The sequence below is a fragment of the Micropterus salmoides genome, unplaced genomic scaffold, assembly GCF_014851395.1.
Source record: "Micropterus salmoides isolate LMB-PRFRI ecotype aquatic unplaced genomic scaffold, ASM1485139v1 Ms_hic_scaffold_15, whole genome shotgun sequence".
Lineage (NCBI taxonomy): Eukaryota > Metazoa > Chordata > Actinopteri > Centrarchiformes > Centrarchidae > Micropterus > Micropterus salmoides.
In genome coordinates this window covers 14,315,880-14,334,162 of record NW_024040596.1, presented here as the reverse complement: position 1 = coordinate 14,334,162, position 18,283 = coordinate 14,315,880, and the positions used below count along the sequence as shown (strand labels likewise).

Sequence of the window (18,283 nt, the reverse complement as noted above, 5' to 3'; positions counted from 1 at the left end):
CTTAGATGACTCTTCTGTGTCAAAACAGATAAACACTGATCCCTGTAAAATTAAAATTGAAGTTATTAAAAACAAACAAAAAAAAAACAAAACTTCACCCAAATTCACTGGGGAACAATACCACTGGAATTGTTATAGTATACTTAATGTACCTTGAACTGCCTTTGCAGGTTTCTCCTCATCTGAATGTTTTCTATGGCACCTTTACCATTCAGCCACTCCTGAATCTCATCAAGGGTAGTTTCGAGAGGAAAACCTTTCTAGATGTGGGAAAACAACAGCAGCAAACAGTGTGTCACAACATGCATAAATACTTGCAGGGGAGACAATACACCTTGTTAATAGTTTTATATAAAAATTATACACTCACTTGTCAGTTTAATAGGTATACATAGCTTAAAGTAATGCAGACTAACAGTTCTACAGTAAATCCTTCATGAAGGTTGTAATGTTCAGTTTTTGTTAACCGTTTTAGTGAAGTGCTGATTCGTGTTATTTTGGTGGCTGCAGTTTAAACTTCTGTTACTCATAGTATCAAAGTTGAATCAACACCTCTTCAAGATGGTTTAAAATATGAATTCTGAAGTTTGCAAGCAATGTAAAAACTTACAATGTACACAGATTTGTGTTTAACAGCGTCTTTGTATTCGTCATTCAGTTCGGGTAAGGGTTTTTCTGGAGACCTCCTGACTTTAGTCTTGTCTTCGCTGAGTTCTAAGAGGCCAGTCTTTGATTTCTGGAGAGCTGCAACGATGACGCTGCATTCTTCAGTTAAAGACTTCAGTCTGGGAAGAGAATACAGACGTTTCAACAAATACTCTGAACTCAAAGATCCTGCTGCAGTAAGAGCGTGTGTAAGATACTAAAAAGGTGCATTCTTCACACCAGTGCAGTATACATAATATAAAGCCGGAGACGCTGCATCGCATCTACAGATGTTGTGTCACCATAATTGCTCACAGCTGCAGGGCTCAATTTGTAAGGGCCAATGACCCCCCCAAACCCTAAAAAATAAAAATCACACAGGCAACTGAATTATAAACTGCACTCCTCTTTCGAGTAATTAAGCTTGATATAAAGTAAACGTGCTGACTCACACTGACTTCTGTCTACATAAAACTCCAAGTATACAGACTTCAACCAGTAGGAGGATATCTGAGACTAACGGCCCTACATGCAAACCTCTTAAATTCCGCAAGAGGTGCGCCTGTTTTGTGTGCACATGCTGTGGCTAAATGTAATCTGGCTGGTATTGAGTGCATTTCAAAAGACAGGGTGAGGGCATGTGCTAATCTTGTCCTGCATGTCACGAGTCATACAATGGGTCCACAAACTGATTAGTCATCACTGTCTTTCTTTTCTTGCTCAGTCACATAACCTTCAGTTTTGCTCTCTTCAAATCAGCTACTAAAAAAAAAAAAAAAAATTCTCCACCTTGCCATTCTTCAGTGAACATTGCTTGATATTTGCCCCCATCTTGTTATTGAAGCTTCAGCATCTGATTCAGGCGTGTTGTTAAAGCAAGTATCCTCATCAGCTGTTAAAACCAACACACTCCGACCCCTATGATACAGCCTTTGAGATATTTACAATGATTTGGTTACTGTTGTAGACATAAGATGTGAGATATGACACGTTTTGGTCAGTGACAACCTCTGTAAAATTATTTAAAAACAAATACACCTTTACTACACTAGTCTAGTAGACAACTATTATAGGACTCCATGATGGTGTGGAGATTATAGCAGACATCCACCCAAGCAATGCAATAGTAGCAGTGTGATTGCAGGTAAACACTAACATTACCTACAAGCTCTGATAAATCCAGCCCATGTTATTTGCTGGACTAATCTGCCTCGTATTAAGATCCTCCTGCACATGTATGTCTCAATCATGATCTCAACATGCAAAAAGACAGCTACAACCTCTAGATGACAGGAGAGTCTGTCAGATCAATTCATGTCATTCAGCTTTCGTTTATTAATTTGCTGCAACTAAATGTCCGGTGTTAGCAGGTTAACTGGATATCTGTGCTCAAATTTCAGGCATAAAATATGAGTAGCAATTGTTTTACAACACTTAAAACCCAAAGAGAAGTACAACAAACCTGTTGAATTTAAGCATTGTCTCCAAAGTCACCCAGCCATCATCAAGTTGCAGTTGTTCTTTGAGAAACTTGTCTCTCGGAAGATTGTGATCCCCAAAGTAGTACTAGACATGGGAGTGAGAAACATTGTTAGCGCTGAATTTAACTGACTTTCACAAAATTCAATTGTTAATTTTAAAATCAGAATTACCTCTATTTGTCGTGCCACTTTAATCTCAAGTGGAGACATCTCTTCATTTTCTGCCATGATTAATCTGTGTAGAAAACAGTAACCCAAACAATTGGGAAAATGTCTCACAATTACAAAATGATTACTCTTTGATGAATACGATAACGTTCTCTAAATTTAAACATACTAACTATATGTGATTAAACAATTACTATATCTAAAGAAAAAAAACAACAGTTATCTAATCAAGTAATCATTTCAGTTATACATATTAAACAAAAATGCTAAATATTCTCTGGTTCCAGCTTCTCATACGGACGGTTATCGCTGCAAAATGGGAGTATTTTGGGGACAAAATGTGCAATTTGAGGATGCCACCTCGGGACCATTGATTGGAAAATTACAATTATATTAGTTTCCCTCCTAATACTTTCATATACATGATAAACATAAATGTATCTGCATTAGTTGATTCTATCAATTACTTGGTTTTTGAGCACTGCCCCAATCCTGGCAGGATTCCTTAAGTGTTTGTTGAAGGTTTATTAAAAAATAAGTTAAATATCATTAAAACTGGCCATTCTAGGCTCTCTGGACTATTCAGTCTAACCTCGACATTTGATAAGTTTTTACAGATTGTGCACACAGCAACTTCCATTCCACTAATTCCCTTCACCTTCATTACATTGAGGATATTTGAAAAATGTCTGCAAATTACCTGCAAGGCCAGATACCAAAAAAAGGTTTGCTTTTTTTTTTGCTGAGATTTTAGTGAATCAGCATTTTATAGCAGTCTAAAGATCTGAACTCTACCTTGACATGTGCCGAAACAGCAGCTGCTGGCTGGAGTGAACTGTGTATTATTCTTTAATCCATTTATAATCTGTTGCAGTTTAATAGCAAAAAATAAGTACCTAAAACAACAGTAAGCTGCTGCTTGACGTTATCTATCTTGACCCAGTAAATTAAATCTAAGAAGCTAGTTTAAGACGAAGTAAATAGGAAACAGTTTTCACGTATCCTGGAGTCATGCTGCTGCTGCTGCTGCCGCTAGCTTGATGGCTAACGTGCTAGCATAGCTTAGCTTACATGCTGCAGCAGTGCACCGGCCACGCTGTGCCCGTAACCTGAACTTACACCCAAAGCAAAGACACACAGCTTATTGAGTCACACACTGACAGTAACGTTACGTGTTTTATTCAGTGTGACATATAGTTAGCCAGAAATCACTGTAGTACGTAACGTTAATGTTAAATTAGTCATTTACACTCAGCCTAACTCCATTCTAGCAAAAGCATACTGTTCAAGTGTGCTAGACGCGGATGTCTCACGTTTTTTACTCTGTTCTTTCGTGAACCCATAGAACATTTGCAAGATAATATAAAAGAAACCACCTTTCACATCACCATGAAAAGTTATACTTAACGTTAACGTACGTTGAGTCGCTGTTAGCACCAGATGTAGCTGTTCAAATCAAAAGTCCTCACACTTTTCTGCTCGCACGTTGTTGAACTGCGTGCTACAGAGCCCGCCGAGGACCAAAAAGAGATCGTCTCTCCAGCAGGCTCTGCAACAGTGTAGCTGCTGTTATTGGCTGCTACAGTATCGACATGAGATGATCTGTGTGATGAAAGCCTCAGGGTGTCGCTGTGATTCTGTTTAACCACCTATGGTAACCATACATACAACATAATGTTACTCTATTCTAATATAATATAAATTTACTTATAATTAACTCTTTTAATTCTATGTGTGTACCATGAAGGGACTACAAACTAACATTTTGTTGTATAACCATGTGTTGTACAATAATTAAAAGCTACCTTGATGTAACTGCAGGACAGCAGTGAGACAGTGACATGCTGTGATTTATGATTTAGCTATTGTTTAATTTTACCAATACCACAAATATGTTATTTGTTCTTATTTCCTGTTCATTTATAATTAAAATGTATTTACTGATACTGCATTTCATTTTACAACCCTTTTGTAATATGATGATGAAATTTACCTTGTACCCGATACCCTGGATATACTGTATTTCATTTTGTTTGTTTTTAGCATGTTTTTATTTTATCTATTTGTATGTGTGCTTCTTTTCATAGGTTTATAGGTGAAATTGTATTTTGTTGATGTTGTTGATGATTGGTGTGCCCTTTAAAAAAAGATGTTGCTGCAGTACTAATGCATCAGCATTTTTGTCAGCCCATTAGATGAAAACAAATTAAACAACAAAATGATCAAACATGAGGTGGCTTTTTGCTGTTTTCACTAATGGAGTGCCATCTTTTTTCTAAACACATCGCAGTTATCTAGACAAAACACCTAACTTAAATTCAGTTTGGAACAAGCATGTATGTTGTCATATATGATTTGTAACATGTTTTATACTTTTTAATTATTTTATTCTATATTTTAGTTGTTTTTTTAAAAACTTATTGAGATGTTCTGTTACGATGTTCATACCAATATGTCTTTTGATATTGCCTTGTGTTTCTATTATATATCGTCTTAATGGCTTTTTAAGACAGATATAAAGCATTTTTGAATGCTTTGTCGTTGAAAGTTGCACAAAGTAATGTCCCTTGTCATTACACTACAAGCAATATCAATAAACTCCAAAACTCTTTATATAAAAGTGGACTGTCTATATCCTAAATGTAACATCTAAAGGTTACATCTCAATGTGACTTTACATAAGATGTGATTAAACATATAGTGCAATGTACCTTATACAGAACTCACTGATTAATTCTGGCAGAAAGCACATCATAAGGTTAGTGATTTATTAAATCAAGTAAGGTTGTACAGTTCTATTTAAAAAGGAAAACATTGTTAGGAGTGCCCTCTAGTGCATCAGTAGTCTGAGGTGGTTTCTGTGTACATGTAAAGTTCATCTGAATAATACTCAAATAAGGTCACCTTTCAATTTTCAGTCGTTCCATTCAGTCTATTTAAACAGATACACAAAAAATCACCAGTAAGTGTGAAGCCCCTGAGTTTTAAATGAAATGCTTGTTCTTTGTTATATTCACAGTTTGGCAAATGTGTAGCTGTCTAAAGGCAGTTATCCAGTGCAAAACGTGGGCTAACTTTGCATCTTGTGTTATAGTGTAACTGACATTTGAACACTTGACTGACACTGACAGAATCCAGTTCACCATTTGATTCATTTGGCACAAACTGACAACATTTGTGATATGGGTTTGACACTAAACACTGAAAACACAAACACATCCATGTGATCTGGTGGGGCTGGGAAGAGTCCCCACAATCTCCCAAGAGTCCAGCTGAGGGTCATATTTCTCAATGCTCTGCAGATATGTCCCTTTTGAGTAGGAATATCCCCCTGTTACATAAATACAACCATTTATTACTGCTGCCCCACACTCCATCCTCCTCTCCTTCATCACTGATACTGGCCTCCATTCGTCTCTCTCTATGTCGTAGCAGTCTGCGACAGTCGTCTGTCCACCCACCAAATACAGCTTGTTGTGGAGAGACACAGAACACAGCCCGTACTCTGAAAACAGAGGATTTCAAATCAAAATACAGTATTCTGCATATTTTTATTATTTCTTCTCATTTTTCTCATACCTGGATGGGGAGTTATTGTTATGATACTCCACTCATTGACATCTGGCCTGTAAACTTGGATTTTTTCATAGGTGCAGTTTCCTCTGTATCCATAGTGACCTCCGGTCACATAGATTTTATCTCCAATTACACAGGCAGTGGCATTTCCTACACCTTCAAAAGAAACAAAGGTTATACATATCATTTGATCAGTCACTCACATATATAAATGTTAATGACTTGCATTAATGACCGGCATTAATTTTTAATTATAGCTTTCAGCTATATCTAGGTAACTCAATCATCTCCATGATAACTGAACTCCATATACTGATGACAGACCCAAGATGTGTCTGAAAGCCCCTAAGTCTAGTTAGTGGACCTTGGGTTAAGATTTTTTTTGTTAAACTGTTATTCCCAAAGTCGAGAATGAACCCTTAAACTCATAAACATCAGTAATCAGCAGTTAAAAATATATCTTATCAGAAAAGCAATGATTTATTGAGGTTCAAAGTTGACCTTGGAAACAGCAGTTGAGAAAATAATCACACCAAAGGTTCCATTTAAAACCTGCTCAGGAGCCTTTAATCAATTCACGTGATCTTCTTCATCTGATGGAGGGTTGAGAATGAACACTGAAATTCAGCTTTTAAGCCAACATAGGCACAGAGTCTTTACATGGCTCAGAAAAAACGGGACGTTGAACATCTACAGTGGTGTGACATCTAGGCAAACTCCATCTGCTGATGAAGATAATGTGATATGATCAAAAGCTCCAGGACAGCTATTAAATTGATCCTGTAGTGACATTGTTTGCTCAACATGAATCTACTCTTTCTTCTTCCTCTTCAGTTTATGGGAAACATCACTTTATATTTTCCATACCTTGGATCATTTTGGCCACAGGGAACCATTTCTTTTTCAAGGGATCATAAAATTCTGTCTCTTGCTCTGGAGCTCCTCCTCTGTAGCCTCCGATGGCATAAATACAGCCGTGCAAAGCCACACAGCAATGGTAGTATCTAGCTGTGTTCATGGGACAACCCTCAGTCCATTCATCATAATCACAGTTATAAATTGAAACTGTGTCCAGAGCCTCAACAGTGTTTGTCCTGTAACCGCCGGTCACATAGATATTTGCTCCAAGTATACTGACGCTGTAGCTTTCTCTTGCATGGCCAGGCATGTCTTTTCCTTGCACCCAGGTGTTGCTGACAGGATCCCATATGTGAACTTCACAAAGAGGGTGCCAGTAGTATCCACCAATGACATACATGCTGGAAGACATTTTTCTGCTTACAGACACCTTCTTGCCATTGGGCCTTAAAGCCTGAATGATCATAGATTTTAATTCCCCTTCACTGTTCAGCAAGCATTGTCTGTGCACATCCAAAGTGGCCTTGAAGTGAACCTCATCCAGGTCCAGATGGATAGTGTGCAGCAACTCTGCAGCATAGTGAACGCGATTATCTAAGTCATGGGTTACCCATCTGGCCACGGCATCTATCAACACTTCATCCTTCTGCAGGGTGAGGTGGTTCTGAGCAGCCAGAACCGAGCTCATCTTCTCATGATCCAGCTCTAGGAACTCTTCCTGCTGAATGAGCTCCGTGAACCTGTTCAGCGTCACCCTGCGGGCCTCCCTCTCCAGACCGGGACACAGGTGGAGCTCAGCAAACGCTTGCATCCCCAGGCAGTTGTCCACATCCAGGAGGCGAATGAGAAACTCCTCACACGCTCGTTTGACGGAGATGAACTGCAGGAGGTCCGCAGCCTCCAGCAGGCTCTGCACATTGCTCTCGGTGATGCACACCTGAGCTGTGTACACGTAGTTAACCAGAGCCCCCAGGACCCCGCAGTCTACCCCGGTTAGTTTGATGACGCGGTTCGACCTCTCCCTCATGTCAGCTGTGAACATGACTTTGAAATAGGAGCTGCGGGCTGACAGTAGCGCCTTGTGGCAGTGAAACACCTGTCCGGACTCGCCACATTGTAGAGTCACGTCGGTAAACAGGCCGCCGACGTAGAAATGCCTGAGAGCATCTAGGACCTCTGCTGGGTGTTCACTGTCATAGAAGTCGTGTGTGTAGATTTCAGCTTGCATATGTGACATGGTCTCTGGAAGAAATACAGGAGGATTTGTCCTGTTGCACAACCTGCTGTACAGAAAAGCAAAGCAAAATCGTGGTCCCATCTCTATCAATAATTAACTGCATGCCCCTTTATTACCATTTAACTCATGGACAGAAGGCTACACTCAGTAAGAGAAACAATAGGCTTACCTCTCATCCTATTTGCATGAGTAACCCGTGCTGTTCGCTGACCCTCGGCAATGTAGGTCTACTCACTTTGAACGCTCCTCTCCAAAACACATGAACCTCAATTTAGCTCCTGTGGGACGATCGCAGGCAGCTCTATCCTATTTTGGTATTTTTGTGCAGCGGCCAGCCCCCTCCTCCTCCTCCCCTGAAGCAAGTCTCCACAAGCAGGTCCTTGACAAAACCAAGCAACCATGCAGAGGAATCACCCAACGCCGCTATTTTCTCTCGGAGCCTAAATATAACCCCTCCATCCACAGTCTCGTGATGCGCTCATAGACGGCGTATTAGTGTATCCAACAAGCAGGAGAAGCATCACCAGCAGAATGCAAATCAACCGAGCACCTCCTTCAATACAGCACAACAAAAACACTTTCCACTTTCCACTCCCCCCCCAATTCTTGCGGTTGCCATGGTATTTTGAACCTAGTTTCAGTGTGACCGGGGCTTTACCTAATCCTAACACGGATTAACAGCACAGAGCACAATATTCATCAATGCACAAGATCTGAGATATGGAATTCAAATACACAGAGAGAATACACAGTCTTGACATACAGCACTTAACCTAAATGTATAAAACCGTTGTGGAAATATACTTAAGGTCATTAAAGTGACAGTGAAAATAGGACTAGGATAGTATCAGTAAAATGTATTTTTAGTGTCAAGAACAGTCATAGGCCCTACTAAAGAATGGCCCATTTGAATAGTGTTTTACAAATTGTTGATGTTGTTGGTCTATGTTGCATTAGTGTGGGACAGTGGTGGAAGAAGTAGCCTACAAAATTGTACATTGTGCAAATGTACTTATTTACATTCCTCCACTGCGGTTAGGTAGTTTTTCTGGACGTGCATCATAGTATTTTATGCGATCAAATACTATAAACTATTGGCAAAAAAAATAACAAGTGTTCTCTCTCGGACACAAAAACTGGACATTTTAAACTTTACAAAATAGGATTTACACTGCAGAGCTTCTGTATGCTTAAGATACTGGTAACTTAGTGTAGTACATTCCCTTTTAAAATGTAGTAAGTGAAAGTGTAAAGTTCACTGAATAAAAACACTCAGCTACCAGTTCTTGAAAAATGTTCTTACACTGTTTTAGTTAAGTGTGCTTTATTTTACATCTTGGCTTTAAAAAGCTCAAACAACAAACTGAACAACACACAACACTGAAACATTTGATTTAGTTTTAGTGCAGTTAAAACATTCTAAACACAGGAATGTTATCAAAATGCAAGTGTTCAACTTCTAAACAAGTTGTTAGTTGTAAACGTTAAGGCCAAGGAGGCTCAATTATGTTAAGACACTCTTTGAGATTTCCAGATGCCGTTGCTTCTGTAATTTAAATGCTGAGCTGTGCTGCCTCCTTAACCAAAGGCTTCAAGGCACTGAGGTCTCGCAGGAGAGAGGACACCCCCACACAATACCACAGATCCCCAGTGCGGTCTGTGGGAGCACTGAAAGACTCAATCTCCACTCCTTCTGTGTCCAGAAGTCCTAAACAAAGAACAATCGAAAAGAGAAAATAGGTTTTTAAAGAAAGTCATAACTCAATTCACAATTCATCCTCAGGTTAAAAAAATAAATCAAAAAAAGTGGGGAAAAATCTGCCTCACAGTTTTTGCCTTGCTCACAGCAATGTTTGCTTTATTTTGAATTATTCCCAACATTAACCACTTGAGCCCTCATGACCACCTAAATTGCCCCTTTAGATGCTTTAAAGTAACCTACATTTTGTCCAACATCACATACTGTACTGTGTCTGTCTGTCCATTGCTTCACTGACTGCTATATTTAATCTTTGAGGAGGCTGATAGGCTACATCTAAAAGAATAATGTGTGTTGTAATTAAATTATTGTACCTATTAAAAAAAAATAAAGGTACAATATCTAAGAATTTAGTCTACGCTCCGTCTGTCGAATTCATACTCCAAAAGAAAAGTGGTGGGGAGCATGTCACATATCAGGACATAACAGCTGACTAAATCCCAACTGGACAACAGAACTGGAGCCGGGTGAGCGAGGGGCAACAGAACCAGGCAAAACAGCCTCTGAGTGATCAAGGCCAGACCGGAACCAAACACAGCCGCTGACACAGAGGCCAGAAATTTTTAATTTCTTGACATTTTGTGAGTTTATTTTGTTTATTGCACACTGAGAGCAAACTCACCACACGCACACATCTACCAGCTGAAAACTTCAGGGACAGGCCTGAGCTTTACTGTGGTATTATGAGACAGTATGGGCCGGAGCTAGCTCTTTAGCATGCTAACTCCAGTAGATATCTCTGCCACACAAAACGTAGATGTCTTTGACCCAACGTCACAACTGTTACTTCTTCACATTGTGTTGATAATGTTAGTTTCTTTTTAGATTTTTTTCAAATGTTGGCCATATCTTACACACTGTACCTTTAAGATTCAAGAAGAGTGTGTTGATACAGAACATTCTAACATCTTCAGTGTTATAGGAGTGATTTCCCCCTTAACATTACTGGGCAATAGCATACTTTTAAAGTTTCTTACCAGCCACTGAGGATAGGAGCTGAGGATTTGCAGAGGCCTTGAAGAACAGCAGATTTCCAGTGAGAGAGACCGGCTGTCTAAACACACTCTCGCTCAGCTCCAGCAGGACTGGCACACCACCTTGAACTGAACCACTGGCTTTGTAGCTGCTGCCGTTGGCCATGATCTCCACCTTACACACCCCGCTGGCAGCCCCGTCAGATGCACAGTGGCTCTGGTTTACCTGAAGATTCAGTTCACATGTATAAAAAGATTATTTTCTAAAAAAACAAAACAAAAGACACACGCTCGTTGTTGTCATGTGCCTTTTGCCACAATGAGTTTGTCGTACCGTGATTCCAGACTCCTTTGCTAGGCTCAGCACATTGATGAGGTTCAGGCAATGACCAGACTCATGATTCAGCAGTCCAACAAGTACTGATGAAGTCATATAACCAGTGGAGGACTTCATGCAATCCCCTGGTTTGAAGAAAACAGTATATAGTGTTACTTTCCACTAGTAGGAAGTCAAACATTTCAAAGCAAAATTTTTTGAAAAAAACATTAACAATAGAAAGTGAATCTTCATAATTTACTGCAAAAGCTTCGGTATAAAATACATCATCTGTTTCACAAGCGGACCACCAGAGGGAGCTATGATATGACCACCTTTCCCTTTCTGGTTGCACAACTGGATAGAGAGTAGCTTTACCTTCAGTAGTGATTTGGACATGGCTGAACGGTTTCTTAGAAGCAGTGCATGACTGCAGCACAGCTCCGACAGCTTCTCCGAGTTTGATCAGTAGGTGAGATTCCTGGGAGAATGTGCTGGCCAAAACCTGTGCGTTCACCTACAATAAAGGAGAAGAGGTGGAGTCAGAGTGCTTTCGTGAACTGAATGTGATCCCAAATTTTGAAATCTGTAGCTGAATCAATATTAAAATGTCAATATAATTTTAATGGAAGGCTAAGAGAAGACTCAGTGTTAACACCATACACAAATAAGCATTTGAGACCCATATTAAAGCCATGTTTTGTTTACTTATAATTCTACCAGTTTGATCAGAGACAAAAACTATTGATGTAGATCAGACACTGTCACCCAAGTGTGTACATGTTTTCTTTGAAAGTTTATTCTTGACATTTCAATCAAACGTAAATCAACATGAATGAAAAATCCTTAAGAAATGCTCAGACAAATGGACATTGAACATCTACAAATTTTATTTCCAACTTCCATACCTCATGTTTTTACCCTTGAATAGAGGAGCAGCTGATCAAAATGATGAAAAAACCTGTTTAACCTTTATAACCTGTAGTTATTTAATGAAAATATACTGGAATTACTGTAGACGGCATTAGGACATAGTGTGAGACACGCTAAGCTATAGAGAGTCCAACAGTTTGTAATTAATGTCTGCCTAAATTGTGCATTATGTCCCAAAGCATAGTCTGAAAAAAAATGGACGTGTAAAATCTAAAAAAGTGACTTGTGCAGAGACAGCTCCTCATAGACACATCAGATGTGTGTATTAAAGTCTGAGAGTCTGTTGAACTACTTTAGCGACTCCATGACCAAATGCCAACATGAGGCCACTTGGCTAATATCTTCTATAAATGTTAACTATAAAATACTTACTTGGAAGATTATTAGGCTTCGGCAGATGTTTCAACACTGTTGTCTGACACCTCTGATTGTATCATATCCCCAAATACTGAGTAATAGGTAAGAGATTTCTTTGAGATGGAATAAGCTGCAAATTGAGTTTGGTAGAGGGCCGTAAAGAAGTCTCTCAAGATAGCTACAGGAACTGAAGCAGTATTTGCATTTGTGTAAATACTTATTTGTTTCTCCATTTACCTCTACCAATTTTTACTTGTCATAGGGAGGACTACTCACCCAGTGAAGACAGTTGTTTAATGTTTTCTGTGGCTTGTGCTTAGAGATAACTTTCAGACAGAAAGCCTGCATTACAAACTGGGGGTTTGGAGTTTGAAAGACGTTGGCATTTTCCAGGCATGGAAGGTCTAATAAAAGATGCTACCCAGTTGCATTAGTGGAAGTGTAGGACTCATTGTTTTTGGAGCTTTAACCATTTTAGGGACTAGAGGTCACGATCTCAGTTTGTTTTATTGCTTTTTTCTTTCCCCACTTTACAGAAGTGCAGTACCAAATCGCTGTAGTGCACCTTTAATATGTTCTGTAACAAGGAAATCTCAAGGACTGAGTGGTAATTGCTTTGAAAATGTACTGAATAGAACTTACAGCTCCAACCAGCTTCTTGCCCTTCACCATGTCCACAATCTGCAGAGAGATGTCCTCCCCACAACGGGCCTGAGCCTCCTTCGTACTGGCTCCCAGGTGAGGACAGCTGATGACATTAGGATGGCTGACCAGTGACCAGCTCTTAGGAGGCTCCTGCGATCAAACATAAACGCAAAGATGAAGGCTTTTATTCCATTTAATGGAGTGATTAAAGACACAATTTGATTTTTAAAAACAAACTGCTATAGGTACATACAGTAGTATGGAGTTATTTGTGTGCTCCAATAACCTTGCCTCAACAAAGACATCAAGCCCAGCGCCTCCACACTGTCCGGACTCCAAAGCTCTGAGCAGAGCGGCCTCGTCGATGATACCCCCTCGTGCACAATTCACAACCTTCACCCCTTTCTTGCATTTAGCAAACGATTCATCATTAAGCAAACCTTGGGCAAAAGAAAAAAACAATTGAAAGAGATATTCCACAATTACAGTACAATTTCTGACAGCAATATAAATCAGGAGAACCTCTGTAAAACTCACCGACAGTAGAGGGCATTAGGGGAGTGTGGACAGTAATATAGTCACACTGAGGCCAAAGCTGCTCCAGAGACATCTGCTCCACCCCCCAGCTGGCTGACACCTCAGGAGGAGTGATTGGATCATAGCCGATAGTCTAAGAAGAGAGAGAGAGGGGGAAACTTGACACGTTTGTTTCATCTAAATATTAAAGTACAATTAACCATGGAGATATGCGACTACGCAGTTTTGTCATGTATAATCTGGTTACATACCTTCATGCCAAATGATTGCATTCTTGAAGCGACTTCCTTTCCTATTCTTCCAAGTCCAACTATTCCGAGTACCTTGCCATACAGTTCTGCGCCCATGAACTGTAAAATCAGCAACAAAACAATGACGCCGTCTACGAGACCCAAAATTGCACAGATCCAAGCGTCACATCGGATTAGTGATGACTGGCTGAACAACGGGGGCGACCATGCAACAGTAATCGCTTTGTGTGGCAACAATCATTCAAACAGCACTCAGGGGCAAACTAAAAATCTTTGTTTACCTTTTTCCGATCCCAGTTCCCTTGTTTCATCGACATTGCAGCTTGAGGCACATTTCTGGAAACAGAACGGCAGTTACAGTACTTCAAATCAATTAAAAAGACTGAGCATGTTGACATAAAAACATGAATCATCTTGCCTTGAGAGGCTCATCAGCAGGGCACATGTCAGCTCAGCAGCACTGATCGTGTTACCGCTTGGCGTACTGGAGAAAACAGTCTACAGTTAATGGACAGTACATTATATTGAAAGCAGATTTGTGCGTAGAGTGGAAACTTACTTCATGACAATAATACCCTTTTTGGTGGCAGCATCAACATCCACGTTGTCCACACCAGTCCCAGCTCTCCCAATGATTTTGAGATTACTAGCAGCATTGATGACATCAGCCGTTACCTTTGTTGAAGATCTAACCAAAAGGCCATCGTAGTCCTAGGATCGTGAGAAAAGCACATGGTTGCTCTCATGGTGTTATATAGCTGCGGTGAATCTACTCAAGGCTAGATTAGCAACCATGCACGCCTATTGTGCCGGGCCGTCAAAGTACGTCCACTAAAAGTACTTGTTTCTGTCACTGACAGGCTCAGAATATTTTTAAAAGTGTCTGATTACATTATGGAAAGGATCCCTAAAACAGATAGACCTAAGAGTGAGGTCCTTTTTTGTTTAACCAGAAACAGTCACTACATCGCTCTCAAAGCCACCAGACTCCCTTGACCAAAACAGTAATTTTGCCTCTCTGGTTGACTGCTGCCTCGATTGGTTAGTATGTGTTATTTTGTGACTTAGTCACACAATAATACAAAACAGACTAACCGACTAAAGCAGCAGTAGATCAGCAACTCCCATGTTCTGTGAGGTAAAATTATAAAATTACTGTTTTTATCAATGGAGTCTGGTTAAACAAAAAGAATCTTACTCTTTAGGTATCCTTTCCATAATGTCAGACACTTGTAATAGCAATCTGATCCTGTCAGTGGCAAAAACAAGCACTTTAGTGAATGTACTTTGATGGGGAACAATTGCCCGCAATTATAACATTGCAGCCCTGTTTCGCTGCTCCCATATGTATCCCACCTGCTCAATACTGGACCACTTTTGAAAAATGTTGTCCAATTAGTCACATAGACACAAAAACAAGGTGGTTGAAAAAGGTACCCTTTGGTACCCCCTCTGGTTTCTTTACTCCTCTATTTCTTTGGTTTGTGGACATTGTTATCTGGGGCTTTGGATTTTTTTTTGTTTACCATTTTCTGACATTTTATAGACCAAACAACTAATCGACAGATTCTATCGGCAATGAAAGTAAATCAGTACTTGCAGAACTAAATTCAGTGATGTGCAGTCTATATTTATACAAGATAATTCTGTAACCATGGCAACATGTATGCAGGTCAGCTCATCAGTGTGGAAATTTTCTGACATGTGTGAGTGAAACGCAGCAACAACACAGGAACTGTCCCCTTGTAGGAACCATAGACTGTATATAAAAATGTAGACATGGTTTCAGAGACTTAACGGGTTGGAGTAAAAAAAGTGTGTGTGTGTGTGTGGGGGGGGGGGGTTACAGGTCACTGTTGTCCCAGGGCCTAAGAGTGTTTAAGTCCAGCCCTGAATATACAGCAAAACACTACAATGCATTTGGAACAGTTGCAAGAATTTTTAATCTGAAAAATCTAAGTTGTACAAAGCAAATATTTGTTCCTGTTTCTGTGCATGTCAGTTAAAGCTGCCATTCTGCTCTCCATGTGGCACTCAGGAGAGAAAGTGATGAGGGAACCGGTAAATCTAGGGATGAGTTGCATCAGCTTCACAAGGGGCGGTACGAACTTAACCAATTCTCTCACCTCAGCCCAGCAAACAGGTTACATGTCAGACTCTCATTGCCGAAAATCAGAGCGCACACACCTGACGTTAAAGTTTGTATGGGAAAAAACAGCAGGTGCTATTTGGTTTTTGCCTCATAAACACATTTTCCCCAGGACGTGTGCAGCCGCAAATCCCGCGAGCTTTTAAGAAGATGCTAGCTAAAGCGAACAAACTTTTTAACAAGATTTGCAACCATGTCGCGTAGAAAACAACCTGCGAAAGCAGATATGTAACTTAATAAGGTTACTGCGTGCCAACCTTACCTTAATCTCCGCCATCAGTTCATCCTTTTTCATATTCAGTTTTTCCGTGACTAGGATGCCATTTTCCTCCAGAATCGTCTTACAGCGGGGATCAAGACTTTCACTGACTAAAACAGTCTTGATGGAAATCGGGGCCATCTTGGGGTTTTTTCTCCGGGTTGCTTGTTGGAGGGTAACTGCAGCTGGACGTCTTCTCCCTTTGTGAAGTGAAGTGAAGTGATGGACATGGGGAGTTTTTTCCCCCTCTGTTGGTTTTGAATGGTTATCTCGGATTTAAGACAGCCCCCTTTCAAAGTAAAACCCGCCTCTTGTGCATCTCCTGCTCTGACGTAACATGCAGGAGGCCGTCTGTACTGGGGACCAGTTTGGACCAAATGCTGTTACCAGTTTGGGATGCTTTATCAGGCTTTTTTTTTTACTTTAGTTAAAATAGCAATAGGCCTATCACAAGTAGCCTACTCCATAATGCAAGTAGAAAATCTGGCATTCAGCAATATCAGAATAAAAGTATTCTGCTTTACATACAAAAAAATCACCTCTGTGTGATTTAATATTATTATGGGGAGCTCATTTAGCAATGCCAATGGTGGAATGTAACAAAGTACATTTACTAGTAGACTTAAGTAAGTAAATCCAGGTACTTGAGTATTATGCAACTATACTTCTACTTCACTCATTTCAGAGGCAAATGTTTTTTCTCTACTAGGCTATAGGCCCAGGCTACTTGTCTGACAGCTTTAGTTACTAATTTTTAGATAGCAATTTTCAATACCCTTCCTGTCTAGTGAAAAACATGGTGTGTTTGATTATAAATGTTTGTCATAAACTGAAGGATTAAATGTTCCTTTATGGGTTGAGAAAATGCTCCTACTCCTTAAGATAAATAAACTATTTAAACCCCCTCTTGGGGGCAGCAGTAATGTTAATCCAGCTAAAAACACTTATGCATTTAGTAATTTTGAGTCATTTCTTAGATACTTTTTTTCTTTAAATACATTCTTCTGATAATACTTACTTATGTTTTGAATGCAGGACTTTTACTTGTAGTGGATTATTTTCAGTCTTCCACCACTGAGCAATGCATCATATTTTATAAACTCATCGTATGTTTAGTGTGCTAACTAGTGACTATAGTTAAATGTAGCTGAGTTAAAAGTACTTTATTTATGACCGAAATGTAGTGGAACAGAAGTATTAAGCAGCACAAAATGTAAAAACTCAAAGTCAAGTACGCATGACAAAACCCCCCCATATCCTTTAATAATAATAATTCATTTTCAGCCTTAATTTAACAGACGCTGTTCATCACCTGACTCATTAGGCTGCACATGACAGCACCCCCTTACCTTAGTGTCAGCTCAGTAATTTGACACAACTGTCAGAGTCATACTATTATATCTGCATTTAACACTAGATTTTAAAACACATGTAAATTATTTATGTGCAGAATCCATATTAGTGTCCTTACAATACATAAATATGTTTAGTAGTAGAAGACCAAAAGAATATCTAGAGTCAAATATGAACCTATAGGAGTTTTGTTATTCTGCCATAAACCAGACAGTCTTTTCCCTCCTGTAATACCACCCTGCTCCAAGTGAATTTAGGAATATGCAACAACCCCCCCACACACACACACAAACAAAAATTACTGGACCCTCTTCAAGACATGGTCTCAAATAAAGTAAGCTTAATGAATGTATCATGTCATTTCATGCTGTATTTTAGTTGTGTACATTTCAATTTAATTAGAAGAAATTTAATTGGAAACACAGTGAGCATGGAGATTTCAGTTGCATATTCTTTCCATTCCATCCAATGATCCAGACTAAATATCTTGTACAGTATACGGAGTCTCTAGTGTCTGACACTGGGTTCGATGTTGTGCTTCTAAACGCCTTGGTAATAAGTTCATGATACAAGTTACAGATTCAATTTAATCTGTGCCAGAAGCAGAAAAGACAACCCTAAGATATTGTGTTCCTCCTCCATGTTTGATGCTGTTCTTCTTTTTAAAGGCTTCATGTTCTTTTCTGTAAACACACATAGAGATGATCTGGCTTTCGAACACCCTCCTCTCTCCAGGGAGTCCTCTGTGTTCTCTACACCCGAGTCCCTTTTGAGTGAGTTTGTGA

At 39.6% G+C, this 18,283-nt stretch overlaps 3 protein-coding genes across 3 annotated transcripts; all 3 read right to left on the bottom strand.

The window, feature by feature from the left end:
- On the bottom strand, nt 1-3,864 carry LOC119903677 (lupus La protein homolog B-like; the record flags this gene model as incomplete). Its single annotated transcript, XM_038719900.1, has 6 exons — nt 3,713-3,864; nt 2,298-2,361; nt 2,108-2,211; nt 611-785; nt 153-260; nt 1-42 (listed from the first exon to the last, which is right to left on the bottom strand). Coding segments are annotated over exons 2-6 (486 nt in total), but the record flags the coding sequence as incomplete, so codon positions are not given.
- A 1,184-nt stretch (nt 3,865-5,048) lies between these two features.
- klhl23 (kelch-like family member 23) lies at nt 5,049-8,535 on the bottom strand. The gene is made up of 4 exons (XM_038719748.1): nt 8,135-8,535; nt 6,738-7,970; nt 5,874-6,026; nt 5,049-5,799 (listed from the first exon to the last, which is right to left on the bottom strand). The coding sequence occupies exons 1-4, from the start codon at nt 8,139-8,141 to the stop codon at nt 5,489-5,491; spliced, it is 1,704 nt and encodes a 567-aa protein (XP_038575676.1). The 5' UTR covers nt 8,142-8,535; the 3' UTR covers nt 5,049-5,488.
- Nucleotides 8,536-9,272: 737 nt separating this feature from the next.
- On the bottom strand, nt 9,273-16,388 carry phgdh (phosphoglycerate dehydrogenase). The gene is made up of 12 exons (XM_038720485.1): nt 16,149-16,388; nt 14,297-14,448; nt 14,156-14,221; nt 14,019-14,073; nt 13,738-13,836; nt 13,487-13,619; nt 13,241-13,389; nt 12,947-13,099; nt 11,393-11,531; nt 11,033-11,160; nt 10,702-10,924; nt 9,273-9,673 (listed from the first exon to the last, which is right to left on the bottom strand). The coding sequence occupies exons 1-12, from the start codon at nt 16,284-16,286 to the stop codon at nt 9,519-9,521; spliced, it is 1,590 nt and encodes a 529-aa protein (XP_038576413.1). The 5' UTR covers nt 16,287-16,388; the 3' UTR covers nt 9,273-9,518.
- Nucleotides 16,389-18,283: the final 1,895 nt, after the last annotated feature.